The following is a 21913-nucleotide window of genomic DNA, read 5'->3' on the forward strand; positions in this document are numbered from 1 at the left end:
AAGCAACAAATAACAAACTTTGGCAGAGATCGAATTAGATTGCATAATTTGAGAAAGTAAATGACAAGGGTTGCGACGAAGATTCTAATTTCGACCTGTCTAGATTGGAATGCAATACTAATAAAGAATGCAAATATTAGTCAATCATTGATTGTCATGCTTGATAAGAGTTTGTTAAATAACCGAGGACTCTCGGTCATATTTTGAACTTCTCGGTCTTTGGCTTGTCTTCCTTCTAATTTGATTATACTTATTAAATTAACAAGTTTACCGAATGGATGCACAACTGGGTCGACGTCTTTGACTTGATTAGTAGCAAAGTCAAAATGATTGGAAAATACAAATTGCAAATTCTTGTGTAGGAAGGAGTGATTTTGAAATTTGACAGAAATAAAAAATTGGAGCAAAATTTCCTAAAATCATACAATATATGTTCCCATTGTACAAATATATACTTTTTCCAGCTTTTATTCCCTCTCGTTCCACCTCGTTTACTCCGGATTGAATACCCATCATCAGATTCATCATCGTTTTTCTCCCACATAAAAATTTTTGTGTACATATTTGCACACGGTTTAGACGAATTTTCTTCTTTCCTCGCATTTTCCGCTTCTGCCACGTCCGCCCGACTTTTTCTCCACTTTCTCCGCCTCATGAATCACGATGATGGCAATAAGTGAGACCTGCTGCTGTGAGTGTGAGAGATTGTTTAACTTTTAAATAATAATTAGCATAAGTTTATTTTTTTCGAGATAACCAAGAATCCCGGAGTGGCGAGGAAGGATCTTGGATAACAGGACGTGGTGTGTGTGTGTGCGAGTGGGTGGGGGTCTGGATAAAAAAGTGCTTGTTGACACACCATTATACGGTCCATTATCAGAGAGCCGAGACGAAGGAGAGTGATAGTGCTCACTCTAAACTCTTCGACTCTGTTAATATTTACCTGATTTGATTTTACAAGGATACAATGAAGTCAGAGCCGTCGATGGTACGACCTCATCCTCCTCGAGGTGAGGTGAAGGGTTAAGTCGAGTGGATTTGCGCATCCATGGATTCCGCCCGGGTTTAAATGGGTACATACACGGATTGTTTATCTTGCTGTACATACTTATTTTCCATCCGTCGTGGATGTGGTCTGGTGGACGTGTTGTTATCGTGTCGAGTTATGTACGGTTATCGAAAAACTCGGCGCATTTATTTGCATTAGTTATGAGGCGGCGGGGCAGAGTAGTTTATGGAAAAAATTAAACTGTGAAATATATGTAAACAATTTCTGATCTTGATTTTGATGAATTGCAGGAAGAGTTGGTGAAGGAGGCGTTGGACCGACTGGGTCATCGAGGTGGAAGTGGAGCCACAGCTGCATCCGCCATTAGGTAACTTTTAATGGGTTTTAAAAACTTTTCCTCTGCAAAACACATGAGCACAGATGTCTCTCAAGGCCTGAAGGGTTAAAGTGAAAACGGAGAGGAATGAATGGCTAACTGACGGATTTTGGTGCATGAGTAGGTGTGTGGGTGGGTGGGTGAGCAAGTGTGGTGAGCGTGCTAACGATGATGACGAAGAGATTAATTTTTAGGATCCAAAGTCAGGGAAAATTTTCAAAATTTTAAAATCCTTCAAGAGCAGGACAAGTACCCCACACACTTTCCGCGATCCATCAATCCTTCGTAATGGGTTCAATGAATGAATGAATGAATGATGTAAATACACTGACTGACTGCTGACACGACTCACTCAGCACATCGCACAAGTTGCCCACTTGACTGGCCCCAAGAGTTGAAGAGGAGCGATGTGCAGTAGTTTGTGCAGGGAAAGCGTAAGCCATGATTTTGACCACACGATCACAAGTGCGTGGTGAAAGTGAAAGCAATTACGTGTAGAGTGGATGACTCTCGTTCGCCTCGATCCTTTAGTTTGGTTTAATTTGATTCCGAGCGAATTGGATGTGGGGCGCATTATTGGTTTTGTTGCGTGGATGAGGCAGTTGATAATTGTAGAGATTCTGGGAAATCAAATTTTGTCCTGATGTAACATTTCCGAAATTGTTAGGACAATTTCCACCTAATATTTACCCCCCTCTTTTCTCCCCCATTTTTTATTATTTGTACGCATTTCGGGAGAATCTTTATCTCAAAGTGAGAGAGAAAGGTGGAAGGGAAAAAAGAATCCAAAACTTTTCCATGCCCAGCCTCAGCCTGTCCCGTCGGAGAAAGTTGTTGGCACTTTGCTCTCGCTTTTTCTGCTGTCTCTTTTTATCTTGTTTGCAAGTTTCTTCTCCTGCTGCTTCCTATACGTCCGTCCCAACCGAACTGAACCCGTGGTGGTAGAGATTATATACGTGCATGTAGTTCTTGGTTGGTTGGTTATTTCCCACTACTACTGCTCCCTTCGGATGGATGTACGTGTTTATTCAATTTACACGAGAAAGTTGGTCCGTTTCACGACGGAGAGATTTATGTGGGTAGAAAACAACAACAAATCCTTCGTCATCTCCTGTCATTCATGAATGAATCGTGGTCTGTGAGCAAGAGAGAAAAAAATAATAAATCGGGGGCACCCTTTCTTTTACCTTTGAGGGGAAAACAAAGATCAGAAAAGTTCCGAGCTCCTTCTTGCGAATTCATTTTTTTGGAAATATCTATGAAAAAATTATGAAACTTTCTCCCTTTGAAAAGCAGTCGTTACTTGGGGTTTTTTTTAAATTTTGAGCTTATTACCCATACTTAGAATATAAGTAGGGCGCAACAGGTTGACCAAATTTTGTTGGCCGGAACGAAAGTATATATTAGCGGTGGACTAAGCTTTCTCTGCCGTCTTTATCTGACCACACCACACACCACACAGCCACTTAAACAGTAATCCGAGATCTCTTTTCCTACTTGACGTCTCCTCGACTTTAATCCCCTCCGCTCGCTGCCTCGCTCTGCCTCCAGAAGAAGAAAACAAGCAAAGCAACAAAACCCAAGAACAAAACAAACCTTCAGAGTTCAACTTCTTTTTACGGTCATTGATAGTTAACCGGAACAAAAAAGGAGTCGCAGTGTAGGTTTATTTTATGTCGTGTACGTGTAACTCATGCACCAGAGGGATTGAATAAAGTGCATGGTGGTGATTAAACTGTGGGAGAGTGGTAGTAGTCAAGCGGATGCCCGATTTTAGTGAGAGCCAGAGAGAGAGAGATAGGAGATCCAAGGTAAAAGTACTCTTGTGTACGACAGGACACGAGTGACAGACAGACAGAGCCTTAATTTATGCCCCCGACGTGATTTAATGTGGTGTCATGTCATGTCACCAGAGACAGGAAGAGTGGACCATCCAAAACTAAAATGTACGTAGTCGTGGTCTGAAAATCGGAAATAAAATCGGAGAGGAACTACGTCTCTCTGGTTGGGAACACAGTTTTCGCGTTAAACAGACATTGGGATAGAAACACTAGATTAGTTTTGTCCTTCGGATGTTGTATTATTCACCTGAATATCTAGTATCCGGGAGAGAGTTTTCCCTTATCTTTTGACCCAGTATGGTTTACCAGACCAACTTTTGACCAACGGAATGTACGTACGTAATACTATTGCGCGATAAGGGGAAAAGTTTTCCAGACAATTCGCACAAGTTATCTAGATATGTACACTTGGCTAAATCCTGTTCGTTTATCAACAATCTATGTCATACTTGTGAACGTGTGGGTGAAAGCATGTCACATTTTCATCCTCAATGTCCCTTTAATGTGACAATAGTTATAAATGCACTCAGCCCCCATTACATGCATGTTGTTTCAGTCAGCACCTCACCTGATCTATTTACCAGCCCAGCCAAGTTTTTTTCCCCCTCCGCCTTGTCGCCAGACCCGGTTGTGCGGGGAGTTCGGTAGTGGAGAGAAAGTGGAGAAAGTGACTGAGTGGCTGGCGAGAAAGGTGAGATGAGAGAAAGAGAAAACGAAGAGATAAAATGAAAAGGAAAGTAAAAGTGAAGAGTGAGAACACTTATTGGAGGAATTTGAGCAATGTGCTTTGTCTCATTGAATTCAGTCTTTCTTTTACAAAGTTTTCTCCACTTTCTCTTTTTTTCCCTCTCGCCTCTCCTTCCCCAAGTTGAACCCGTTACTGGGTGAGTGGGTGACATTATGGCGTATGAAATAGCACAATATATTTATATGGGCAATGCTCATCTTGATGATGATGATGATGATGGGCGTCATGATCATGAGCCATTCGTCTCTAAACACTCGCTGCTATTTTATTTATCCCGGTATTTTTATCCTCTTTGTTTCAAGATGTGTTTACGTTATCAGTTCCAGATCTAAATTTTTGTGTTGTCCTTTTTAGATGCAGATGGTGTGAAGTGGCGAAAAACGAGAAGAAAGTGACATCAACGACTTCAGAAATTGCTCCAAACTGTTTCGACGAAGTTGCTGCTGTTATCAGGAGTGAATTTAATAAAGGTGAGCAGATAAGGAGTTGGTACTCTTTAAGAGTAAAAGTTTTCTGTATAAAATTGCCCCGCACTTTAATATATATATTAAATTAGCTACTTAAATCACGGCCTACTCGTGCATATATGGACCCTGTGATCGAGCTAATTTAGCTTTTATATCTTAGACCTGATAATAATAGTAATATGCGTGTCTAGCTTTTATTCGGTTTCGCTTGGTAGGAATAGGTTGACCCGATTTATAATCGGATTAAGGGCGACATGCTTTATAAAATGAGCACCGCTTGTAGCGAAATCAAGCAAGTGTAAAATCGGAGAATCCTCTTTTTGTCCGCTATGTATGCTTTTCTGCGAAGAGGCCACAACCACCACCACCAGCGTGGACATTATAGGATACATTTAGGCCAACTAACAAGGGACACTCACGACCTGTCGTTTGAGTCCAGGGTACCCACTATGTTTTTCAGAATCTACTAGGACCCCAGATGAAGGATCCATTCATATTTCCGTGTAAAACTCATATTTGGCGCCATGGCGTGGCGCCAAACTTAAAAATTTGCATTTTCGACCAATTTCAAACCCCCATAACTTTTGCAGTTTATGTCGGATTTTTAAAATTTTATGCTTAAAATGATCAGAAAAGTCGAAATTTTAGAGAAAAAAATAAAAATAAAAAAATTTTAATTTTTGAGATATTTTTAGCATTTTTTCGACGAACCCGAAATTTCGAAATTTTGCGAAAAGTTAAAAGCGACAATTTTGGAAAAAATTTCATAGAATACGAAAGTTGAACTCCTTGTCATGATTTTTGCCAAAAATTTTGAAAATCCGTCCAGGATTTCAAAAGTTACGGCGGTTTTAAAATGAAAAACCATCAAATTTGGCGAATTTGACGCCACGCCACGCCAAATATGAGTTTTACACAGAAATATGAATGAATCCTTCATCTGGGGTCCTAGTAGATTCTAAAAAACATAGTGGGTACCCTGGACTCAAACGACAGGTCGTGAGTGTCCCTTGTAAGATGATGATGATGATGATGCTGACGACCACGAGGATGACGACGCTATACACAGTTTCTTGAAAAGCCGGAAGCTGCTATCACCTTAAAGTTCACGGGAGACATGGATACAAAACTTGTGAGAGATAATTGCCTCCCACGAGATTTACGAAACTCGTTAATTCCTTACCTATTATCATTCCCTTTACATCCTCTCTCTCTCTCATCTGGTCAGAATCTTGGCCAGAATTAGAAAGGAGTTGCTTCAGGGGAGAGGAGGACATATACGTAAATACCGTGCCTTATCTCTCAAACCATAGCTTTATAATCTCCTCCTCTCCAGATTTCCGGTTCTTTTCCCTCTCTCGCTCTCTCTCTCTCTCGTTCTCATCCACTTATCACTTTCACTTAATCAGCTCACCTTTGCCCACCTCAGCTCAATTATTAATGAGAACTATGGATACACACGGCACGGAATAAGGCTACGGTTATCAAGCCTTATTTATTTATTTTACAGGGAAAAAAGCGCATGAAACTCTCCAGGGTTCATTTCGTTGAGAGGATTTCATTCCATAAATTTTTTAGGAGCGGGTACACAATAACTTTTGCTGTGTCTCCCACATTTTTTTAAGAAGATCAAGTGGAGGGAAAACAAATGGGAGAAAACGCTTTCCATATGCTTCCACCCCGTAGAACTTTATTTTATTTGGGAAAAAAGGGGTGAGGCGGGTAGAAAAAGAGGAAATTGGATATCCACAGGGCAGGAGGAGATGAAATGAAGTCCCAAAGGAGGGGATTACCTTTGCTTGGTGGTCAGTCCAGCCCAATCCTAGCCAGCAGCACCTTTCTTTATTAATTTCGTCAAGAGGATTTAAACTCGGCTTGGACATTAACCCTTTTTCCTCCTACGACGGTTTGGCTCCACAACAGATTTTCTGCCTCATTTTGCGCCCACTCGGAGGAGGAGAAAAAAGAAGAAAGAAAATAACAAACACACATTGGCTGACTTTATCTCTTTTGAATTGAGTTTGGGGGAAAAAGTTGGTGTATTTTTGGGCAGTGGTATTAAATTAAGCCTCCTTTGAATTAATTACTTTTTTCTGGGTTGCTCTTGGTCAAAGTGAAAGGGAAAAGGTGAGTTTTTTTGCTTAGCTTGACCACTTTTATATTGTTCGTTGTCGTTTCATCGATGTATTTCATAAGTTTCAAAGAGAGGTGACGCTTACAGGATGAGACACCTCGGTCGACAACAGTTGCTCATCTCACACGTTGGTTTGAAGCAATAAAGTTACATTATGGGAAGGAAAAGATGAAAAGTTATTGGTCGGGAAGAGTGTGAGGGTCTTATCATGTCAAATGTTTTCCTAAACTGATCTCTGATGGATAACTTACCATCACCAAGCACCCTTGATGACAACCCTCTCGCATCAGTGGGTTGGATAATGCAATCACTCTCTCACACCCACCACACTCTGGGTATTCGTAGAGCCAATTCAAAGCCACAAATAAATTTGGCACCTCAACCCACCCAAACTTTTTGCCTCAATGGACACGACTGGACATTGTCCAATTTTGTGGGGGTTGTGGTGTGGTGATAGCGGTATGTTTGTGTAACTAGCTCAGAGGCAGAGAGATCAGTCAGAAGTAGGTTCCTTCGTTGGTGTTGAGGACAGATTTGTGGGAAATGAAGCCTTCAAATTAAATTAGGACATGGCGACTGATTCCCACGTAACGCTGATGATGATGACTTCACAAGATACGACCACACTGTTTGTATTATTAGAAAATAGACAGACTTTCTCGTATTGATTGATTCCGTAATTTCCGTAATAAACCCTTTCAGTCATAATTGCCTATCGAGTTCTAGAATATTTTATGCGTGATTTAACAGTATAACGGTTGCATTTTTATCAATTACGAGATCACGTGAAAGTCTAAACATTATAACAGAAATTTGACTTTTCAGTGTGACAATATTTACATTATTCGTAACAAAATTATGTGCGATAGGATTCTCAGTTCAAATATCTGACCAAGGTTATGTGACAATATAACATCATAACATTAGGGTAATAAACATACGGTTACAAGATCTTAATGTGTTGTAACATCAAAACGTAATATATACAACATCGTAACCGGAGAAGTGTGCTTTAATCGTAGCAAATGTGCAATTCGCTCCGCGAAGTGTCGTGGTGGTGTCATAATGTCAGCACAATCACATTTTGCAAAAATACCTATTCAAGTGAGTAAATAAGTTAGGTATGTACGCAGTTGGCGACGTAAGTCCAGACGGTGTCAGCCCATTCCAGGCGTGAGATCAGAAAGTGACGACGGAAATCCAGCTCCCAACCGAAATGATGAATGTCAGGTGGCATGGACGCGACCAGGCGTCCACAGAGATCCGTTGTTAATCCCAGCAGGTGACCCTTTGGGCGTCCCCTCGAGGTCGGATTTGGAAGACAAGGCTTCCCCATCCCCTCCACACCCAAAAATCCAGTTCAGCTTTCTACAACGCCAGTCAGGGGAGATTGGAATGACGTGACATGATTGTGTGGAAATATTTTTCACAATACAAAAATTTGATAAAAATTAATTGCAAGATACATAAATACTTATTATCAGTTTTTAAAGGGTTAAAGTTCTCACCAGCTTTAATGTAAGTTTCGAGTTCAAATTTTTAGAACAAAATGGTATTTTAACGTAATTTCGTAGTACGTACTTGACAAGATAACATTTAAGATTTTAAAAACACTAATTATTTCTTAATTATTTAAATACGCCCATTTATTATTGTGTCCTTAGTATATAAATATTATATAGTCGAGGAGAGAGCAACATCCAACCACCACATCCCGCACACGTCTCCGACTTTCTCTTATTATTAAATGTTAAATAACTCTGAAAAAATTGCTCAAACTTTAGCCCATCAAAAACCTAGGAAGACATGTCCTTTTCTCTTTGGTGTCCATAATGTGTCACAAAGCCGGAAATTTGATTTGTTTCTCTGTAAAATGTCACTCCCTCGCATTCGTCGAGCCCTGAATGATATGCCCCTTGAAACGATGATAAAGGGGCACAAGGAGAGTTGGCATATCCTTCCTCATGCCATCCCCTCCTCTTCATTTCATACTTGTTGTGCGGTGCCAAGGAAAGATTGACACTTGAAATTAACTGGGGAGAAAGTCTTTTCGGGGACGAGGATGAAAATAAAAGACGGAACCAACACGTTCTACGAAACCGAGAATTTTGGTGAAGATGAAAACTTGGAGAGAGTACTCTTGGATTTGACTCTGGTTGGGTGTAAAATTGTGTCATCATTTCAGAATATACTTACAGATACCTAAATGTGTCTCGTAGAAAGTCTCACTCCTCCTCGTCGTCGTAACTCTCTCTCTCTCTCGCTCACTTGTATGCAAACAGTAAGTAGTTTGCGAGAAGAACTGTTAGCAAAAGCTGCATGGGGTGGATGGGTGCTCGGGAGGGAGGTGTGGTGGTAATGGTAATGGGTTCCCAGATAATGAGAGGCTTTTGATGTCACCCTATCCCGGAGTGAGATGAATGTTTTCGCTTGATTTATTGGCAGAATGTGCTCCTACTTACGTACGTATAGCTGCTTTCTCTCTTTCTGAGTGTCTCTAAAACTGGTCCATCCAACGTAGCCACGCACGTTGGCCCTGGCATACAGACGAGTAAAACTTACTCGGTTAGATATCGGTCAGGTGCTGCTTACACAACCCGTGAACTTAAGTATGCTTGCTACTATCTCATTGAAAATTTAACGGCTTTTTTTGCAGTTCAAATCACATTCTAAATTTTGAAACATTTTGCTCTCTTTTCCATTAAAGATGGCCCAGCACATCCGGACCGTGGTGGTGAACTGGACTCGTTTGGAAGCTCGTTAGGCGAAGCATATTTCGGCTCTTGTCTATCCCGATATAAACGTGCCTACCTCTCGCTGGGTCCAAATTTTGGAAAATTCCTCATCAATTTGGACGGTGTCCTGGAAGCACTGAAACATTCTAATCAAGGGTATGATTTTCAGCTCCTACTATTGAGTACACTAAATGTGGAGGAAATGTATGCATGCATGTAGAGTTTAGATTATTGTATAAATTATCCGGTTGAAATTATTAAAGGATTACGACACCGAGTTTATGCTACAAGTTTAATTTAAAGTTGTTGAATGTGAGTGCTACAACAACGTACACTTTTAGTTTGGGAAGAGGCGGCTGGTGCTGTGTGTTCACTAAAAGTAAGTTGTTTGAGCAGAGGCCAGTTGGTGTTTAGTTTCACTTGGTTTGTTCCAGGGTAAAAGTTTGATTTTATCTCGGATGCAATGCCATGCTATACACATCCGCCATAAGTTTTGGGTGGCTCATTCCGTCCTCTTCGTCATGGTTGAGTGGGGTGTAATGCTGGCACTGGGAATGAGTGCGAGAAGTGTGTCCGTATAAGACCAAGATGTCCACCAAGCATGCAAGCGAGTAAGGAACGAGCAACTCGAGCATAAATCTCTTGGAAAGTGGAGAGGAGGAGGACGAATGAATAGATAGAGGAGCGAGGTTTTAGGTGAAAGTAGAGCAGGACAGAGGAGACACATAACACCAAATTAAGGTGTCTACATACAGTCGCCAAAGAAGTTAAGGGAGGAAAGGGGAGCAGGATTGGATACAAGATTATGGTCGTGCGATGGAATGAGCTGAATGACAGGAGGACTGGAATTTAGGAGCGGAGAAAGGTATTAATGACAGATTAGAGAGCAACTACTACTTCCACGACGACTCCTACACTCGCTTGCCAAGACCTTGTTTGTGGAGATTAAGAGAGAAATGGGGAGCAAATTTAGCCTCTAGTAAATCATGTTTGGTTTTGATGTCGTCTCTGATCGTGTCGTATATTATCTTTAGAATGGCGGGCATGGGCGACCTCGAGGAGACCATCGTGACCAGCAGAAAGGCGGCTGAGGAGAACATCGCCGCTTTGCAGGAAGGCGAGGAACGGTACACGGTCCTTTACAAAACCACGTCGATGGATGCTCTAGCCGGACCGTTCTTTCGAGCCGTGTTGGCCACCATTTGCACCCAGTTGTATAACACTAACGGGGAAGGGGGTGGTGCAAGTCAGGGCGGCAACACGGTGGAAATTAGATGCAGTCCAACTCCATCCCACACACCGACGCAGCTTCATTTCGTGTACAACATTAAACTGGGACAAGGTAAGTGCTATAGTTGGGTCATAGAAATGTAATTTTTGACAATTCTTGTAAAATTTCTGGCCTAGGACGAGTCAGTGGTACATCCATGACGAAGGGAGGTCACACCCAAGCACACCATCACCATCACCTCTCCACAAATCCTAAAGATCTGGGACTCTCCGTCGCCCTCTTTAGTCGAGCTTTCCCATGGCATTTCGTCCTCGACCGGGACCTTTACCTCGTCCAGTTGGGTACATCTCTCCTTAAACTGTTCGCCCCCACGTTACGCGAGCTGGGGAGGGAACGATACAAGGTGACCGAATTCTTCTACTTTGTGAGACCTCATCTCGGATCGGAAATCTCATTCGAGACCGTATTCCAACGATTGAATACGCCATTCCTCTTCCGACTGGTGAACATGGGGCCGGCAAATTTGGCAGAGGTGGGTAGAAAATCTAGTCATTTATTTTAGTTTTAGAATTCAAAATTCATCTGACGCAGCCTTCTCGTGAGAGAGAAGCTTTTGCTTATCTTGCGAGCTGCGTTTCAAATATGTAGCCACGAGCAAGCAAATCCATGCCTCGATCCAAATTCTCTTTTAATTTACTTACTTAATTTCTCTGAAAAAAATTTGATTTTCATCCAGAAAGCTCATTCAAGTAGAAGCGTGATAGATTATTTAGCGACATGAATAGACTAAACAAAGAGGTGGGACGAAAGGAGGATGATTTCGGCGTGTGATGGGTGGTGGTGTAAAGTCAGCACGAATAGTGTACGGCGTCACCCGGTGACTACCACGACGAATCAGTCCCCGTTGGATGGTTGACTGATTGACTGAGACACAAGGAGCATAATAAGCAGGTCTGGGGAAAATGGGGAGATTATCGGCGAGGAATGAGTGCCATTACTCAAAGTCAAGCCGACCGAGTCAATCCCGTTTTTTAATGATGATTATGGAAAGATTGGCTCCAGAAGAGCGCCAAGAAGAAAAAGAGAAACGTCTTGAGATTTGATTTGATGCTTCAAGCAAATCCATCCAGCATTCGCAGATTCAGATCCTTCTTCCCAATCTTTACGTGCATTTTACTCGCTTTTCTCGTCTCTCTTCTCCTCGTGCATCTTGGATGGATGGAGTTCAAATGCAAAGTCAGTCAGGTCCAGATTGTGACTAAACGAGGAGAAGATGGCATCACGATATGAATGACAGCAGGGTTTCAAAAATGGTCAAATGCAATCCCCTTCCTCTCTTCCTCTCTTTCTGGAAGAAGAAGAAACAGATTTGTTTGGTGGAGGAGGAGACGGATAAAGCGAGTTATTTCTTTTATGAGCAGTTTTGTCCTCGTATATTTATTATGGGAAATGTAGTACGAACGATTTGGAAATCACGTTCTCCTATAAGAACCAACCAACCAACCTTAACTATAGATACATGGAGATGGATGCGTTCATCGTGCGTGCGTTTATGTATGTCACTCCATATTTCGTCCTGATCTAATAACTAAAAGCACAAGTACATACGTACGAACGACTGATGTGGTATGAAGAATCTCAAGAATCATCATTTCGCAGATCATTTCAAGCCGGATTCCAATTCCATCCATCCTTCTTATTTTTTTCTCTCCATTCTTCCTTCTCCGCGACTGATGATGATCCCATCTCCTACATTTCTCTCGCTCCCGACTTGTTCTCCAAATTTGATGTTTTGTACTTGATATAAAAAATCGTAACGATAGTCGTCATGAATTTTACTCATACTTGGAAAAAAAAACTCGACAGGCAAACACTTGGTTATAGATAAGTACTTACATACGTAGAGAGGAAAGATAGTAAAGGCCGAGATTGAGAGAGAAATAACAAGAGGCGGAGGAAACAATGAAGCTTTACTGGGAGACCATTGTCCATCCCAGTCCATATAATGCTAACTGCTACATATCCAACTATCACTGGATTCATCCCCTGTTTGGGTCACAGAATGATAATATGACAGCGAACTGAGTGAAATTCACCGGGGCCGGAGAGTCTCCACCCAAGGGAAAGCTGTCACGTTCAATCGGCCAACGTCCGTCCGTCCGACTTTCTCTCCTTTCGCTCCCCATATGTAGGTGTCATGTATGTGCAGCTGATAACACCGGCGAGGACGATGGAATAGCGAAAATGAGGGACTCCTCCTCCTCCTCCTCTTTGCAATAAAGGCTTTATTTTATTTTGAGTTGGAAATTGGAGTCATCTTGACTTTTGGAGAATACATATATATATATTTTACGAGGACGAGTGCCAGGAAATCGATGAGATCACTCACGTCGGCCCAGTTGACATGATGGGATTACAACGATGAGTCCTTTTATTATTTCCCGACCCAACCAAACCAGTCATCCGGACAGAAAGGCGAAAAGCTTTGGATCTGCGAGCTTCCATCTCTCTCCTCATCCTGCATGTTGGCAGTGTTGTAATAAAAGGAAGAACACGACCACAATGCGATTTATAGTGAAGCCAACCAACCGCAATAAAACCAACCGCTATAGGACGCCATGATACCCATAACGCCACGGTGTATGTACACCGTGTACCTACCACCTACAACAATATATGGGCCGAAGGATCCCATCATCAGCCACCAAGCAGAGCAACCTACACATATCTTCTTATCAAGTGAAAGTTAACGTATGTATGACCACACGCACACACACTGATTCTCGCTCCGATGGAGAATGAATGTCATAATAATAAACGCGTCCCTTTGTTTTACATTTTACCCCCGTTTTATTGCCGAAAAGGTGAAATTGTAATGAAATGAGGTAGTAAATTTTGACTCTGTCGCATCTTCCGTTTTTGTTGCAGGGGTTGGAGTTGAAAGGTCAAATGATTGACTGTCTGGAGTCTGGATGTCTCCTGTTTCTCGGCTCTCCGCTGATTGACGGGTTGGAGGGCTTGACATCCAGGGGACTCTTCATTTCTGACATTCCCATCCATGACGCAACCAGGGACGTGATCTTAGTCGGGGAACAATCCAGAGCGCAGGTAAGTAAGGGAGCGGAAAATAATGAGAACTTTACGGAATTTACAATAGAGTCTGCTAATTTTTTTAATTCCCACAATTTACGACCATACTTTTCCCACTAGTGCCACCAAATTCTGAGTTAAGACGCTCCTCAAGAGTTCATGTACATGGCGAAGTTATGAAGTTATCTATACAAGGCAAAATATAGCACCCATTTCCACTAGGTTAAGAAGATAACTGCTAAAACTTTGTCCACTTGATATGTAGTCGGCTTGGTTTTACTTGGACATTCTCATACTGCACACTTTACTCGTCTAATAAGTGAAACCAGGCAACATCACTTTACTCCACATCAGATTATTATTATTATTATAACGATTCCTCCTCCACCAGACCATGCCTCATTAGGTTACATTTAACCATAAGTGCTCATTTCCATTTATACTTTGGTTAGTTCTTACCTTACCAAACTACTTTGGGAAGAGTGGTAGCGTCCTCGTGCTAGAAAATACTTGACTTAATAAACCGTCGCAGTCTCAGCAAGTCTGCCTTAAAATTAATATGATACGAATGACATTATTGCACTCTGCTCCTTCTACCTATGCCGCTGGCTTAATGTACTTGAGTTTAGTCAAATCGGTTCCCTACCTAGAGATGCAGTAGGCCAAAAGGTTATTCATTTTTTAATAAAAAAATTGGGCAACTTTTCCCCTCAGTTCATTCCATCACGTATATTTCCCATCTTGAATTACGTTACGGAATGCGAATTGGAGTACAAAGGAATTTTTCCAGACGGGAGAGTAATAAATGTGTTGGAGACGTCGTCCCTGATGACGATGACGATCTCGTGGAGCAAGTCAATTGCACAAGTGGCTATAGAAAATTTTGAATATTAAATAAAAAAAGAGGACAGGGACAAATATGTAAATTTCTACATTTCGATATTCATTACATGGCAAGATATGCATCCATTTGTACTAAATATCGGAAAAGCGATGCCAACAACTGCTGGCAACAAAGCCAAAAGCAGGACAATGAATGAGAATACATACCGTTGTGGATGCATATGTGCGGAGAGATTACTGGGAATCTCATCAAAGAGGAAGGAAAGGGAGGACAACAGACTAGGTTTTGATTACACTTTATTTAGGAAATAAATTGGTTTAATATCCCCGGATCGTTTTCCTTTCATCCGCGAGAAACAGTCCTTCGAGTGGTGTGGAAGAGGAAGAGAGAAAGTAAAATAAAATTAGTTTTCTTCTTCTTCTCCTCCACTTCAGGATCATGAAACGAATGGAGTGTGTGTCGTAGCAGATACAATAATGCAATCCTGGTCCTGGAACTGATACACAAAATCTTGGCAAACCAAGAAGGTGACTTTTTATTTAGTCCACCAAAATGTCACCCCAACATATTATGTTGGGAGAGAGGACTTTCTCTCTTTGGTGGTGCAAAAAAAGAAAAGAGAGGAAATCTGCTATTTTGTGTGCCAGATATCAGATTCCAGTGGGAAAGGCATAATAAAAACGAGTTAAATGAAGCTGAGAAAGATCCAGTAGGGCATGTTGATTGAGTGAAACTGGAACAATTAAGGGGAGACAAATGATGCGTAGAAACCTATCCAAGACTCCAGCATTTGCTGATGGCTTCCTCATTTTTTTCGATATTGGCACAAATAACGAGGAAAAAGAAGAACAGGATGAACTCGTATTTGTGTTCATGTACCCATCTCATTTCATTTACAGGACGGGTTGAAACGACGAATGGATAAGTTGCGGCAATCAATTGAGGAAGCTTCAGTAGCAGTTGATCGAGAAAGAGAGAAAAATGTGTCCCTTCTTCACATGATTTTTCCCGAGGATATCGCCAAGCGGTTGTGGTTGGGTAAGTGCACAATTTAGTGGTTGAAAAGGATAGAAATTACATACATTTCTCAAAATCTAGGTGAAAGTATTGAAGCTAAAACGCACGAAAATGTGACGATGTTATTCAGTGACATCGTCGGCTTTACGTCGATCTGCTCGACAGCTACGCCAATGCAAGTGGTAAAATTACTGCAAAGTTTGTACACCCAATTTGACGCTTTCTGCGGACAACTGGACGTCTACAAGGTAACGATTAGTTTTTGTAGACTCTTTTTCTGCATCTTTTTCTTCTTCCTGTGCCATGTATTTCGTCACGTTGTGGCTTGTGGTTCATTGTAAAGGAAAGACATTAGAAGGACATAGTCAGTTCTCTTTTTCCCTCTCTCAGTAAATGAAAGCAATCTGGGGTTAGCTTCGTTTTAGTTGCTCGAGACGGAAAACACCCTAAAATTTTATGTGCCCGTAAAACTGGAATGAAATGAGACTAAAATACTACAGTAAAGTAACTAAACTATAAAGAACAAGTAGTGAGAGAGCATGGTGAACAAAAGTATTGTTTTAAATCCTGGGTTAGATTGAGTCGTTTATTTTGTGTACGGATCAGTCACCCATGTTATACGACTCTACGACTTTTTAAGGCTGCCACTCCTGCAGCCTCTCGTCTTACAGTAAAGTCAGTCAGCAGAAGTAGTAGTGCGAGTTAATTAACACCACAACCCAGGGAAACTCATGGCCAAATAAATAGCTAAAATTCTTGGTGACTTTAAAGAAATTCTACTCATGTCCTGAAACGCTTCCATGTAGGTTGAAACAATCGGGGACGCGTACTGTGTGGCGGGTGGGCTTCACCGCACTAGCAAAACCCATGCGGAACAGATCGTTTGGATGGCGTTGAAGATGATAAGTACTTGCAAGAATCATACGGCACATGATGGGCAGCCGATAAGGGTGTGTACATAGATATTCACAAGCTGAAATTTATGGTCAATACGTTATTATCTTAATTCAATTCCTGAATGCAGATGCGAATCGGAATCCACACCGGATCCGTGCTTGCTGGCGTGGTTGGGGTGAAAATGCCGCGCTACTGTTTGTTCGGTAATAACGTAACGCTTGCAAATAAATTCGAGTCGGGGAGTGAACCAATGAAGATCAACGTGAGTCCAACAACATACAGGTTGGATGACAAAAGTTGTAAAAATACATGTATTTATATAACCGCAATAATATTGACGCAATTTATTTATGTGTGCCCTTCCTAGACACTTATCCGACACGGAAGGCTTCGAATGGGAAGAGCGATCGCGAGATTGTCTCCCGAAAGGATTTCCTTCAGAGGATCCGGGCACTTGCTATTTCGTTCTGGCATACAAATATCCGTGCCTTCCCAGCTCGGCTACCGAATTTACACATATTCAACAAGGGGTTGACAAACTCTGTGATTTCCCGTATAAAGAGGTCCCCGATATTTGATGTAGCAATTAAAAAAGAGAGAAAGAAGCAGAAAATTATGTGTAGTCTACTTATTATCCTTGATGTTGTTGTACTTTCTCCTCTTCATTGTCGTCTTGTGTTACGTACGTACAGGTTCCTTCGCCCTCTCCAGATTCGTGTCTTCTTGAACTAATATTATAACAATATATTGTACAAGAAGAAAGTACATATTTGTTCTGTCCCTCTGTTGTCAATCTCATAACGTAACAAAAAAAAACCCTCGTGAGTATTACTCTTATATAACCGTTGTTGTATGTACTATAGATGGATATAAAGCGATAAAAATCGATATATAACCTCTGCACAACTAAACTATGTAATCACAAACACGAGTTACCGTAAAATATGTTTTACGAACCAGAAGCGGAAACTGTACAAGTTAAGATGTATATTGTTTGTACTCTCCAACGTATGTTTCTACTCTTACAAGTTGTGTAAAAACTCTATAAATCTATTCATGCCCTCCTGCAGGACGTTACATTGTCGTAGGAAAGATTGATAAATTTATTGGTGCTACTTTTTCTCGTGTCAGTCATCTCGATATGGCTTCTTCTTTAATTTTACTATTTTTCGCTAAAAGTTGACGACGACAATCCTACATAAAATCCTAACTCTCTCACCTACGATCACGTACGTACGTATTTACGAGTTACTTGCTAAAAACAAAATATTTAAGATACGGTAGTGTAATAGATGATATAAATATAAGCTAATTATTTCCGTCTCTCTGTCGTGTTCATGATATATATTTGCGAAATTCATAAATGTTACCAAATATTAAATGTTGTAAGTTTTGGACCACTTTCTCCCTCTATCAAAGAAATAAATATGTATGTACTAATTTCATCGTGTATAGAAAAAAATGGATGTCGGATTTTTCGGAGAGCTGTTACACATTTAAATGATTGTTATGATATTAATAAAAAAATGTGTTTGGATATATACAAATTATGCGTTTTACTAATTGTTATTAAATGTTGTTGATGTATTCCTGTTACGTTTTTTGTCGTTGCAAATGAAATAAATGGGATGGAATATTTTGCTAAAAAATATGCCAAAAAAGTGAATCAGAACCTTTGTTTTTTTATGTCAACTGTTTTGATTTATTTAAATAAATAAAAGTACATAGTGATGAAGCGAAGAGAACCAAGTATAGTTTTTTGAGCAGATGTGTCTAAAGCGGAGAAATAATAATAAGGGTTCTTTTTATGTCAAGGGACGCTCAACGGAGACTGAGCCTTGAAGGGAATACTGATGACGACATGACTGTGGCCTTATCTTCTTCTTATGGGTGTAAGAGAGAGAGAGTGTTGCCGATAAGTGTTGGGTGAAAAGAGACGATAGTCGAGTAGAAAGTAGATAAAAGAGATGGAGAAAGTCTCATATTATTTGTGTTCGTCTTCTGCTACCGTTTAGTAAGCGTATTTCACTCCGAATCCGTCAAAGTGAAGAGTAGCGACTCCTGGGGCAACGGCGGAATAGGCAACTCCGAGAAGTCCTGGGGCAACAGCCTTGGCGACGACTGGACCGGCGTGGTGAAGCTTGGCGACTGGGGCGGCGTAAGCGACGGGAGCAGCAGCGGCGTAGGTGGCGACTGGAGCGGCGACCTATTCAAGTAGAAAACATAATTGATGAATTCCAATGTTTCGGACGGGGTGGGCGCATACACTTAAAATCAGAAAAGCTGATGATAAGAATGAACTCCGGATTGTATAAGCAAAAATATTAGCATTTGGTGTTAAAGAGTGTTTCAATGTTTTGTACGGCTGGGGCAGCATAGTGATGGTGGTATTGTGGGGCTGCTGCATAAGCGACTGGAGACACTACCTTGGCGACTGGGGCGGCATAAGCCAATGGGGCAGCGACCTGGAAAACAAGCAAAAAGAAAAACGTGTAAATTTGGCATCCAACGTTTCAGAGACCTATAATGACACCAGGGTTTTTTAGAGCCTGACTGAAGTAGGACTCAGTTTGGGTTAGTTCGTAGGACATTTGTTAGTTAGAGAATCTTTGTACGGCATGGGTGAGGTGGTGTCGTGGTGCAGCTGCATATCCGAATTGAGTTAGATAGGCTACCTTAGCAATGGCTGGGGCTGGGTGGGCGTAAGTGAGAGCTGGAGCGGCGGCATAGGCTGGGGCGGCATAGGTGACTGGAGCCGCGACCTGGAGAAAATTTCGAAATTTTAGAAACTCATCTAAACACCAGGTTTTGTGAAAGGCCCTATTTTCCAATTCCCTGAACTCGTCGAAGTGCATATTTTTAATCTAAAATCTGTTTACGGCATGAGCAGAGTAGTGTTGTGCTGGTTGATAAAGTTGTTGTTGATACGCTACCTTGGCGATGGCTGGGGCGGCGGCGTAGGTGGCGACGGCAGGTTGGGCGTAAGCGACGGCTGGAGCAGCGGCATAAGTTGCGACGGGAGCGGCGACCTGGAAGGATTTTCAGAGAAAATAAATATTAGCATCTTGGTTTTTCTGTGGTTCCAACTTCCACAATTTTCTTAGTTCCCTAATATTTTCCAATTCCCTGAACCAATTTCCTCTCTGCGAGGATATGCAAATTCTAAAATCTGTTTACGGCATGATGCGAAGAGTAGATTTGTGGTTGTTGGTGGTAAAGTTGTGGATACGCTACCTTGGCGATGGCTGGGGCGTGGGCGTAACCAAGAGCTGGAGCAGCGTGGGCGTAACCAAGAGCTGGGGCAGCAGCATAGGCTGGGGCAGCATAAGCGACTGGAGCAGCAACCTGGACAAAATTTCGAAATTGAATGCCCTTGTCCCCATAAAATTTGGTGTTACAGTTAAAAAAATCCCTATTTTCCAGTTCCCTGAACAACTCCTCCGACTTGCGGAAGGATATGATGCTAAGTTTAAAATCTGTTTACGGCATGAGCAGAGTAGTGTTGTGCTGGTTGATATAGTTGTTGTTGATACGCTACCTTGGCGATGGCTGGGGCGGCGGCGTAGGTGGCGACGGCCGGTTGGGCGTAAGCGACGGCTGGAGCAGCGGCATAAGTTGCCACTGGGGCAGCGGCGTAGGTCGCAACTGGAGCGGCGATTCCTCCGGCGTTGGCAGCCGCGATGAAGGCAAGAAGTCCGACAAACTGTGAACAATAATAGCAAACTTAATTAGTACATCACTGCTTGCACTTTAAGTTCTTAACCCACCTTGGCAATCATGGTGAAGTTTTGAAGTTCCGAGTTCGGATTTTTCTAGTTGGTTGGTTGGTTAATGTTTTTTGTGAAGTTGATGAGGAGTGAATGATGCCTTTTGGATAAGTGAGTAGCGTTTATATAGGAGGACCCAGTCGCAACTCATCTCATAGCAAAGTAAAGGGTGGTTGGTTGAATAAGAAACCTCCATCGTTCAATAATTACATGCATACAGACAACAATTAGAGAGCCTTATAACATACACGTTATTTATTCCCCTCTCTGCTACCTCACACATTATGCAGCTCACTCACAGGCCCAAAAACAAGGACCCCTCCTGCACAAATCAATAGGGCGAGGAACTGCATGCATTTTGATTTGTTGGGAATTCAAATGTCTTCCAAAAACAAGGACGACGCTCGACGGTCTTTTTGCCGACATCGTCAGATCGCCAAGTACTACCTAAAAAATACTATTCATTATTAATACCAGGTCACATATTAGGTAGCATCAGAAGTAAAGTGGATGTGCATAATATTCGACAGGGCGGTGGTGGGCCTTCTCATGTTTGCGTGTCGTTTCATGTCTCATTTTTTTTTCATATGTATGACCTGCACTGGACATTTATTCTATTATTTTATTTTTCTTGGCAATTGTTCTCTTGTTGTTCTGCACAATTATTACTCTCGTTATGCAGGTCAAAAACTTGGCAGTGAAATCAACAAAATCATTAAATTATCAGTGTCATTATTTTTGCCACAATTATTGGTTTATTTCATTAATAATGTTGTTGTTCATGTATTTTATTATGGCCTTTTGGAAATTTTGTATTCTTTCATGCAGCCGATCCCAATAATAATCCAACAAGTAATGCATCACGGTCACCATGCAAAAAAATTGATAAACACTTTTGTCGTAACAACAGGATGAAAATGCAAATTGCACCAAAAATAAGGTGTTTGTTCTTCTTGTTACATAATCCTCTAAATTGTATCAATGTTGCATTTAAAATGTGCATTAAATTTCAAATGACTTGTGGAGATAAAGAGCAGCATAAAAAAATGGCTTGGTCGTTGGGTGTGAGTGAGTGAGTGAAGTGAATGAGATGATGTTGTAATACGTGGAAGTCTGGTGGGCACTCCTCTAATAAACTCGATCGATCTTCTCTGCCCACACCTCGATCTTCTATCTCGATCTGTAATAATAATTCCTCTTTCGAATCAGTCCACCATGCACTAATTTAAATGGAGCGATGGACGGATGATGGGTGACGAGCGACATAAGACAACGACATAAAACAACGACATACGACGACGACCACGACGACGACCAAGATGGCAAAGTGTGGACAAGACAATGTAAACTGAATGTTGATCAGGTCGCTGATAAGTCACGTATATGCCGTACTTATCATTGGATTAGAGCTGCTGTTATGGGACGTTGTGTATATAATGGGAATATTAATCTTGTGTAAGTAAAGACTGCTGCACCAATTTCATAATGTGAATTGTGAAGGCAAGAAAAAATGTCAACATCGAAATGATAGCATTCCCTTTTTACACCATTCGCCTTTTAGAAGAAGAAGAACGAGACCACGTAAAAATTTACGTACTCGCAAACACAAACTGGGAATCAAAGCCAGGTTGACAACTTGACAAATGTGTTATCGGACATGCATATTATGTGTGTCCCTCGTGTGTATTGCAAGTTTGCATGCTTTTTTTCTTACAAACTGCATATTCTGTGCCACTGCCAACCCGGAAAGTGTGCAT

General features: G+C 41.5%; 2 protein-coding genes across 7 annotated transcripts in view; one reads left to right on the forward strand and one right to left on the reverse strand.

Moving 5' to 3' along the window:
- LOC110858207 (head-specific guanylate cyclase-like) overlaps positions 1-18378 on the forward strand; it is a 55845-nt gene extending 37467 nt beyond the window's left edge. Inside the window, exons 3-13 of the mRNA XM_022106890.2 lie at positions 1300-1376; positions 4329-4444; positions 9283-9466; positions 10345-10652; positions 10718-11073; positions 13470-13649; positions 15375-15513; positions 15574-15740; positions 16299-16442; positions 16517-16671; positions 16757-18378. Coding sequence (XP_021962582.1) covers positions 1300-1376; positions 4329-4444; positions 9283-9466; positions 10345-10652; positions 10718-11073; positions 13470-13649; positions 15375-15513; positions 15574-15740; positions 16299-16442; positions 16517-16671; positions 16757-16967 — 2037 coding nt within the window. The 3' untranslated portion in view covers positions 16968-18378. The remainder of the gene's footprint in view (positions 1-1299; positions 1377-4328; positions 4445-9282; positions 9467-10344; positions 10653-10717; positions 11074-13469; positions 13650-15374; positions 15514-15573; positions 15741-16298; positions 16443-16516; positions 16672-16756) is intronic.
- Positions 18068-20313, reverse strand: LOC110858014 (cuticle protein 16.5). 6 transcript variants are annotated; one of them, XM_035858420.1, is made up of 7 exons: positions 20157-20313; positions 19928-20092; positions 19624-19734; positions 19269-19418; positions 19065-19151; positions 18753-18854; positions 18068-18595 (listed from the first exon to the last, which is right to left on the reverse strand). In XM_035858420.1, the coding sequence occupies exons 1-7, from the start codon at positions 20166-20168 to the stop codon at positions 18401-18403; spliced, it is 822 nt and encodes a 273-aa protein (XP_035714313.1). In that variant the 5' UTR covers positions 20169-20313; the 3' UTR covers positions 18068-18400. The 6 variants fall into 6 exon arrangements, with proteins under 6 accessions (XP_035714313.1, XP_021962334.1, XP_035714314.1 ...); XM_022106642.2 differs by having other exon boundaries at positions 19323-19418; positions 19874-20092; XM_035858421.1 differs by having other exon boundaries at positions 18816-18854; positions 19874-20092.
- Positions 20314-21913: the final 1600 nt, after the last annotated feature.

This window comes from Folsomia candida, unplaced genomic scaffold, assembly GCF_002217175.1.
Source record: "Folsomia candida strain VU population unplaced genomic scaffold, ASM221717v1 Fcan01_Sc020, whole genome shotgun sequence".
NCBI lineage: Eukaryota > Metazoa > Arthropoda > Collembola > Entomobryomorpha > Isotomidae > Folsomia > Folsomia candida.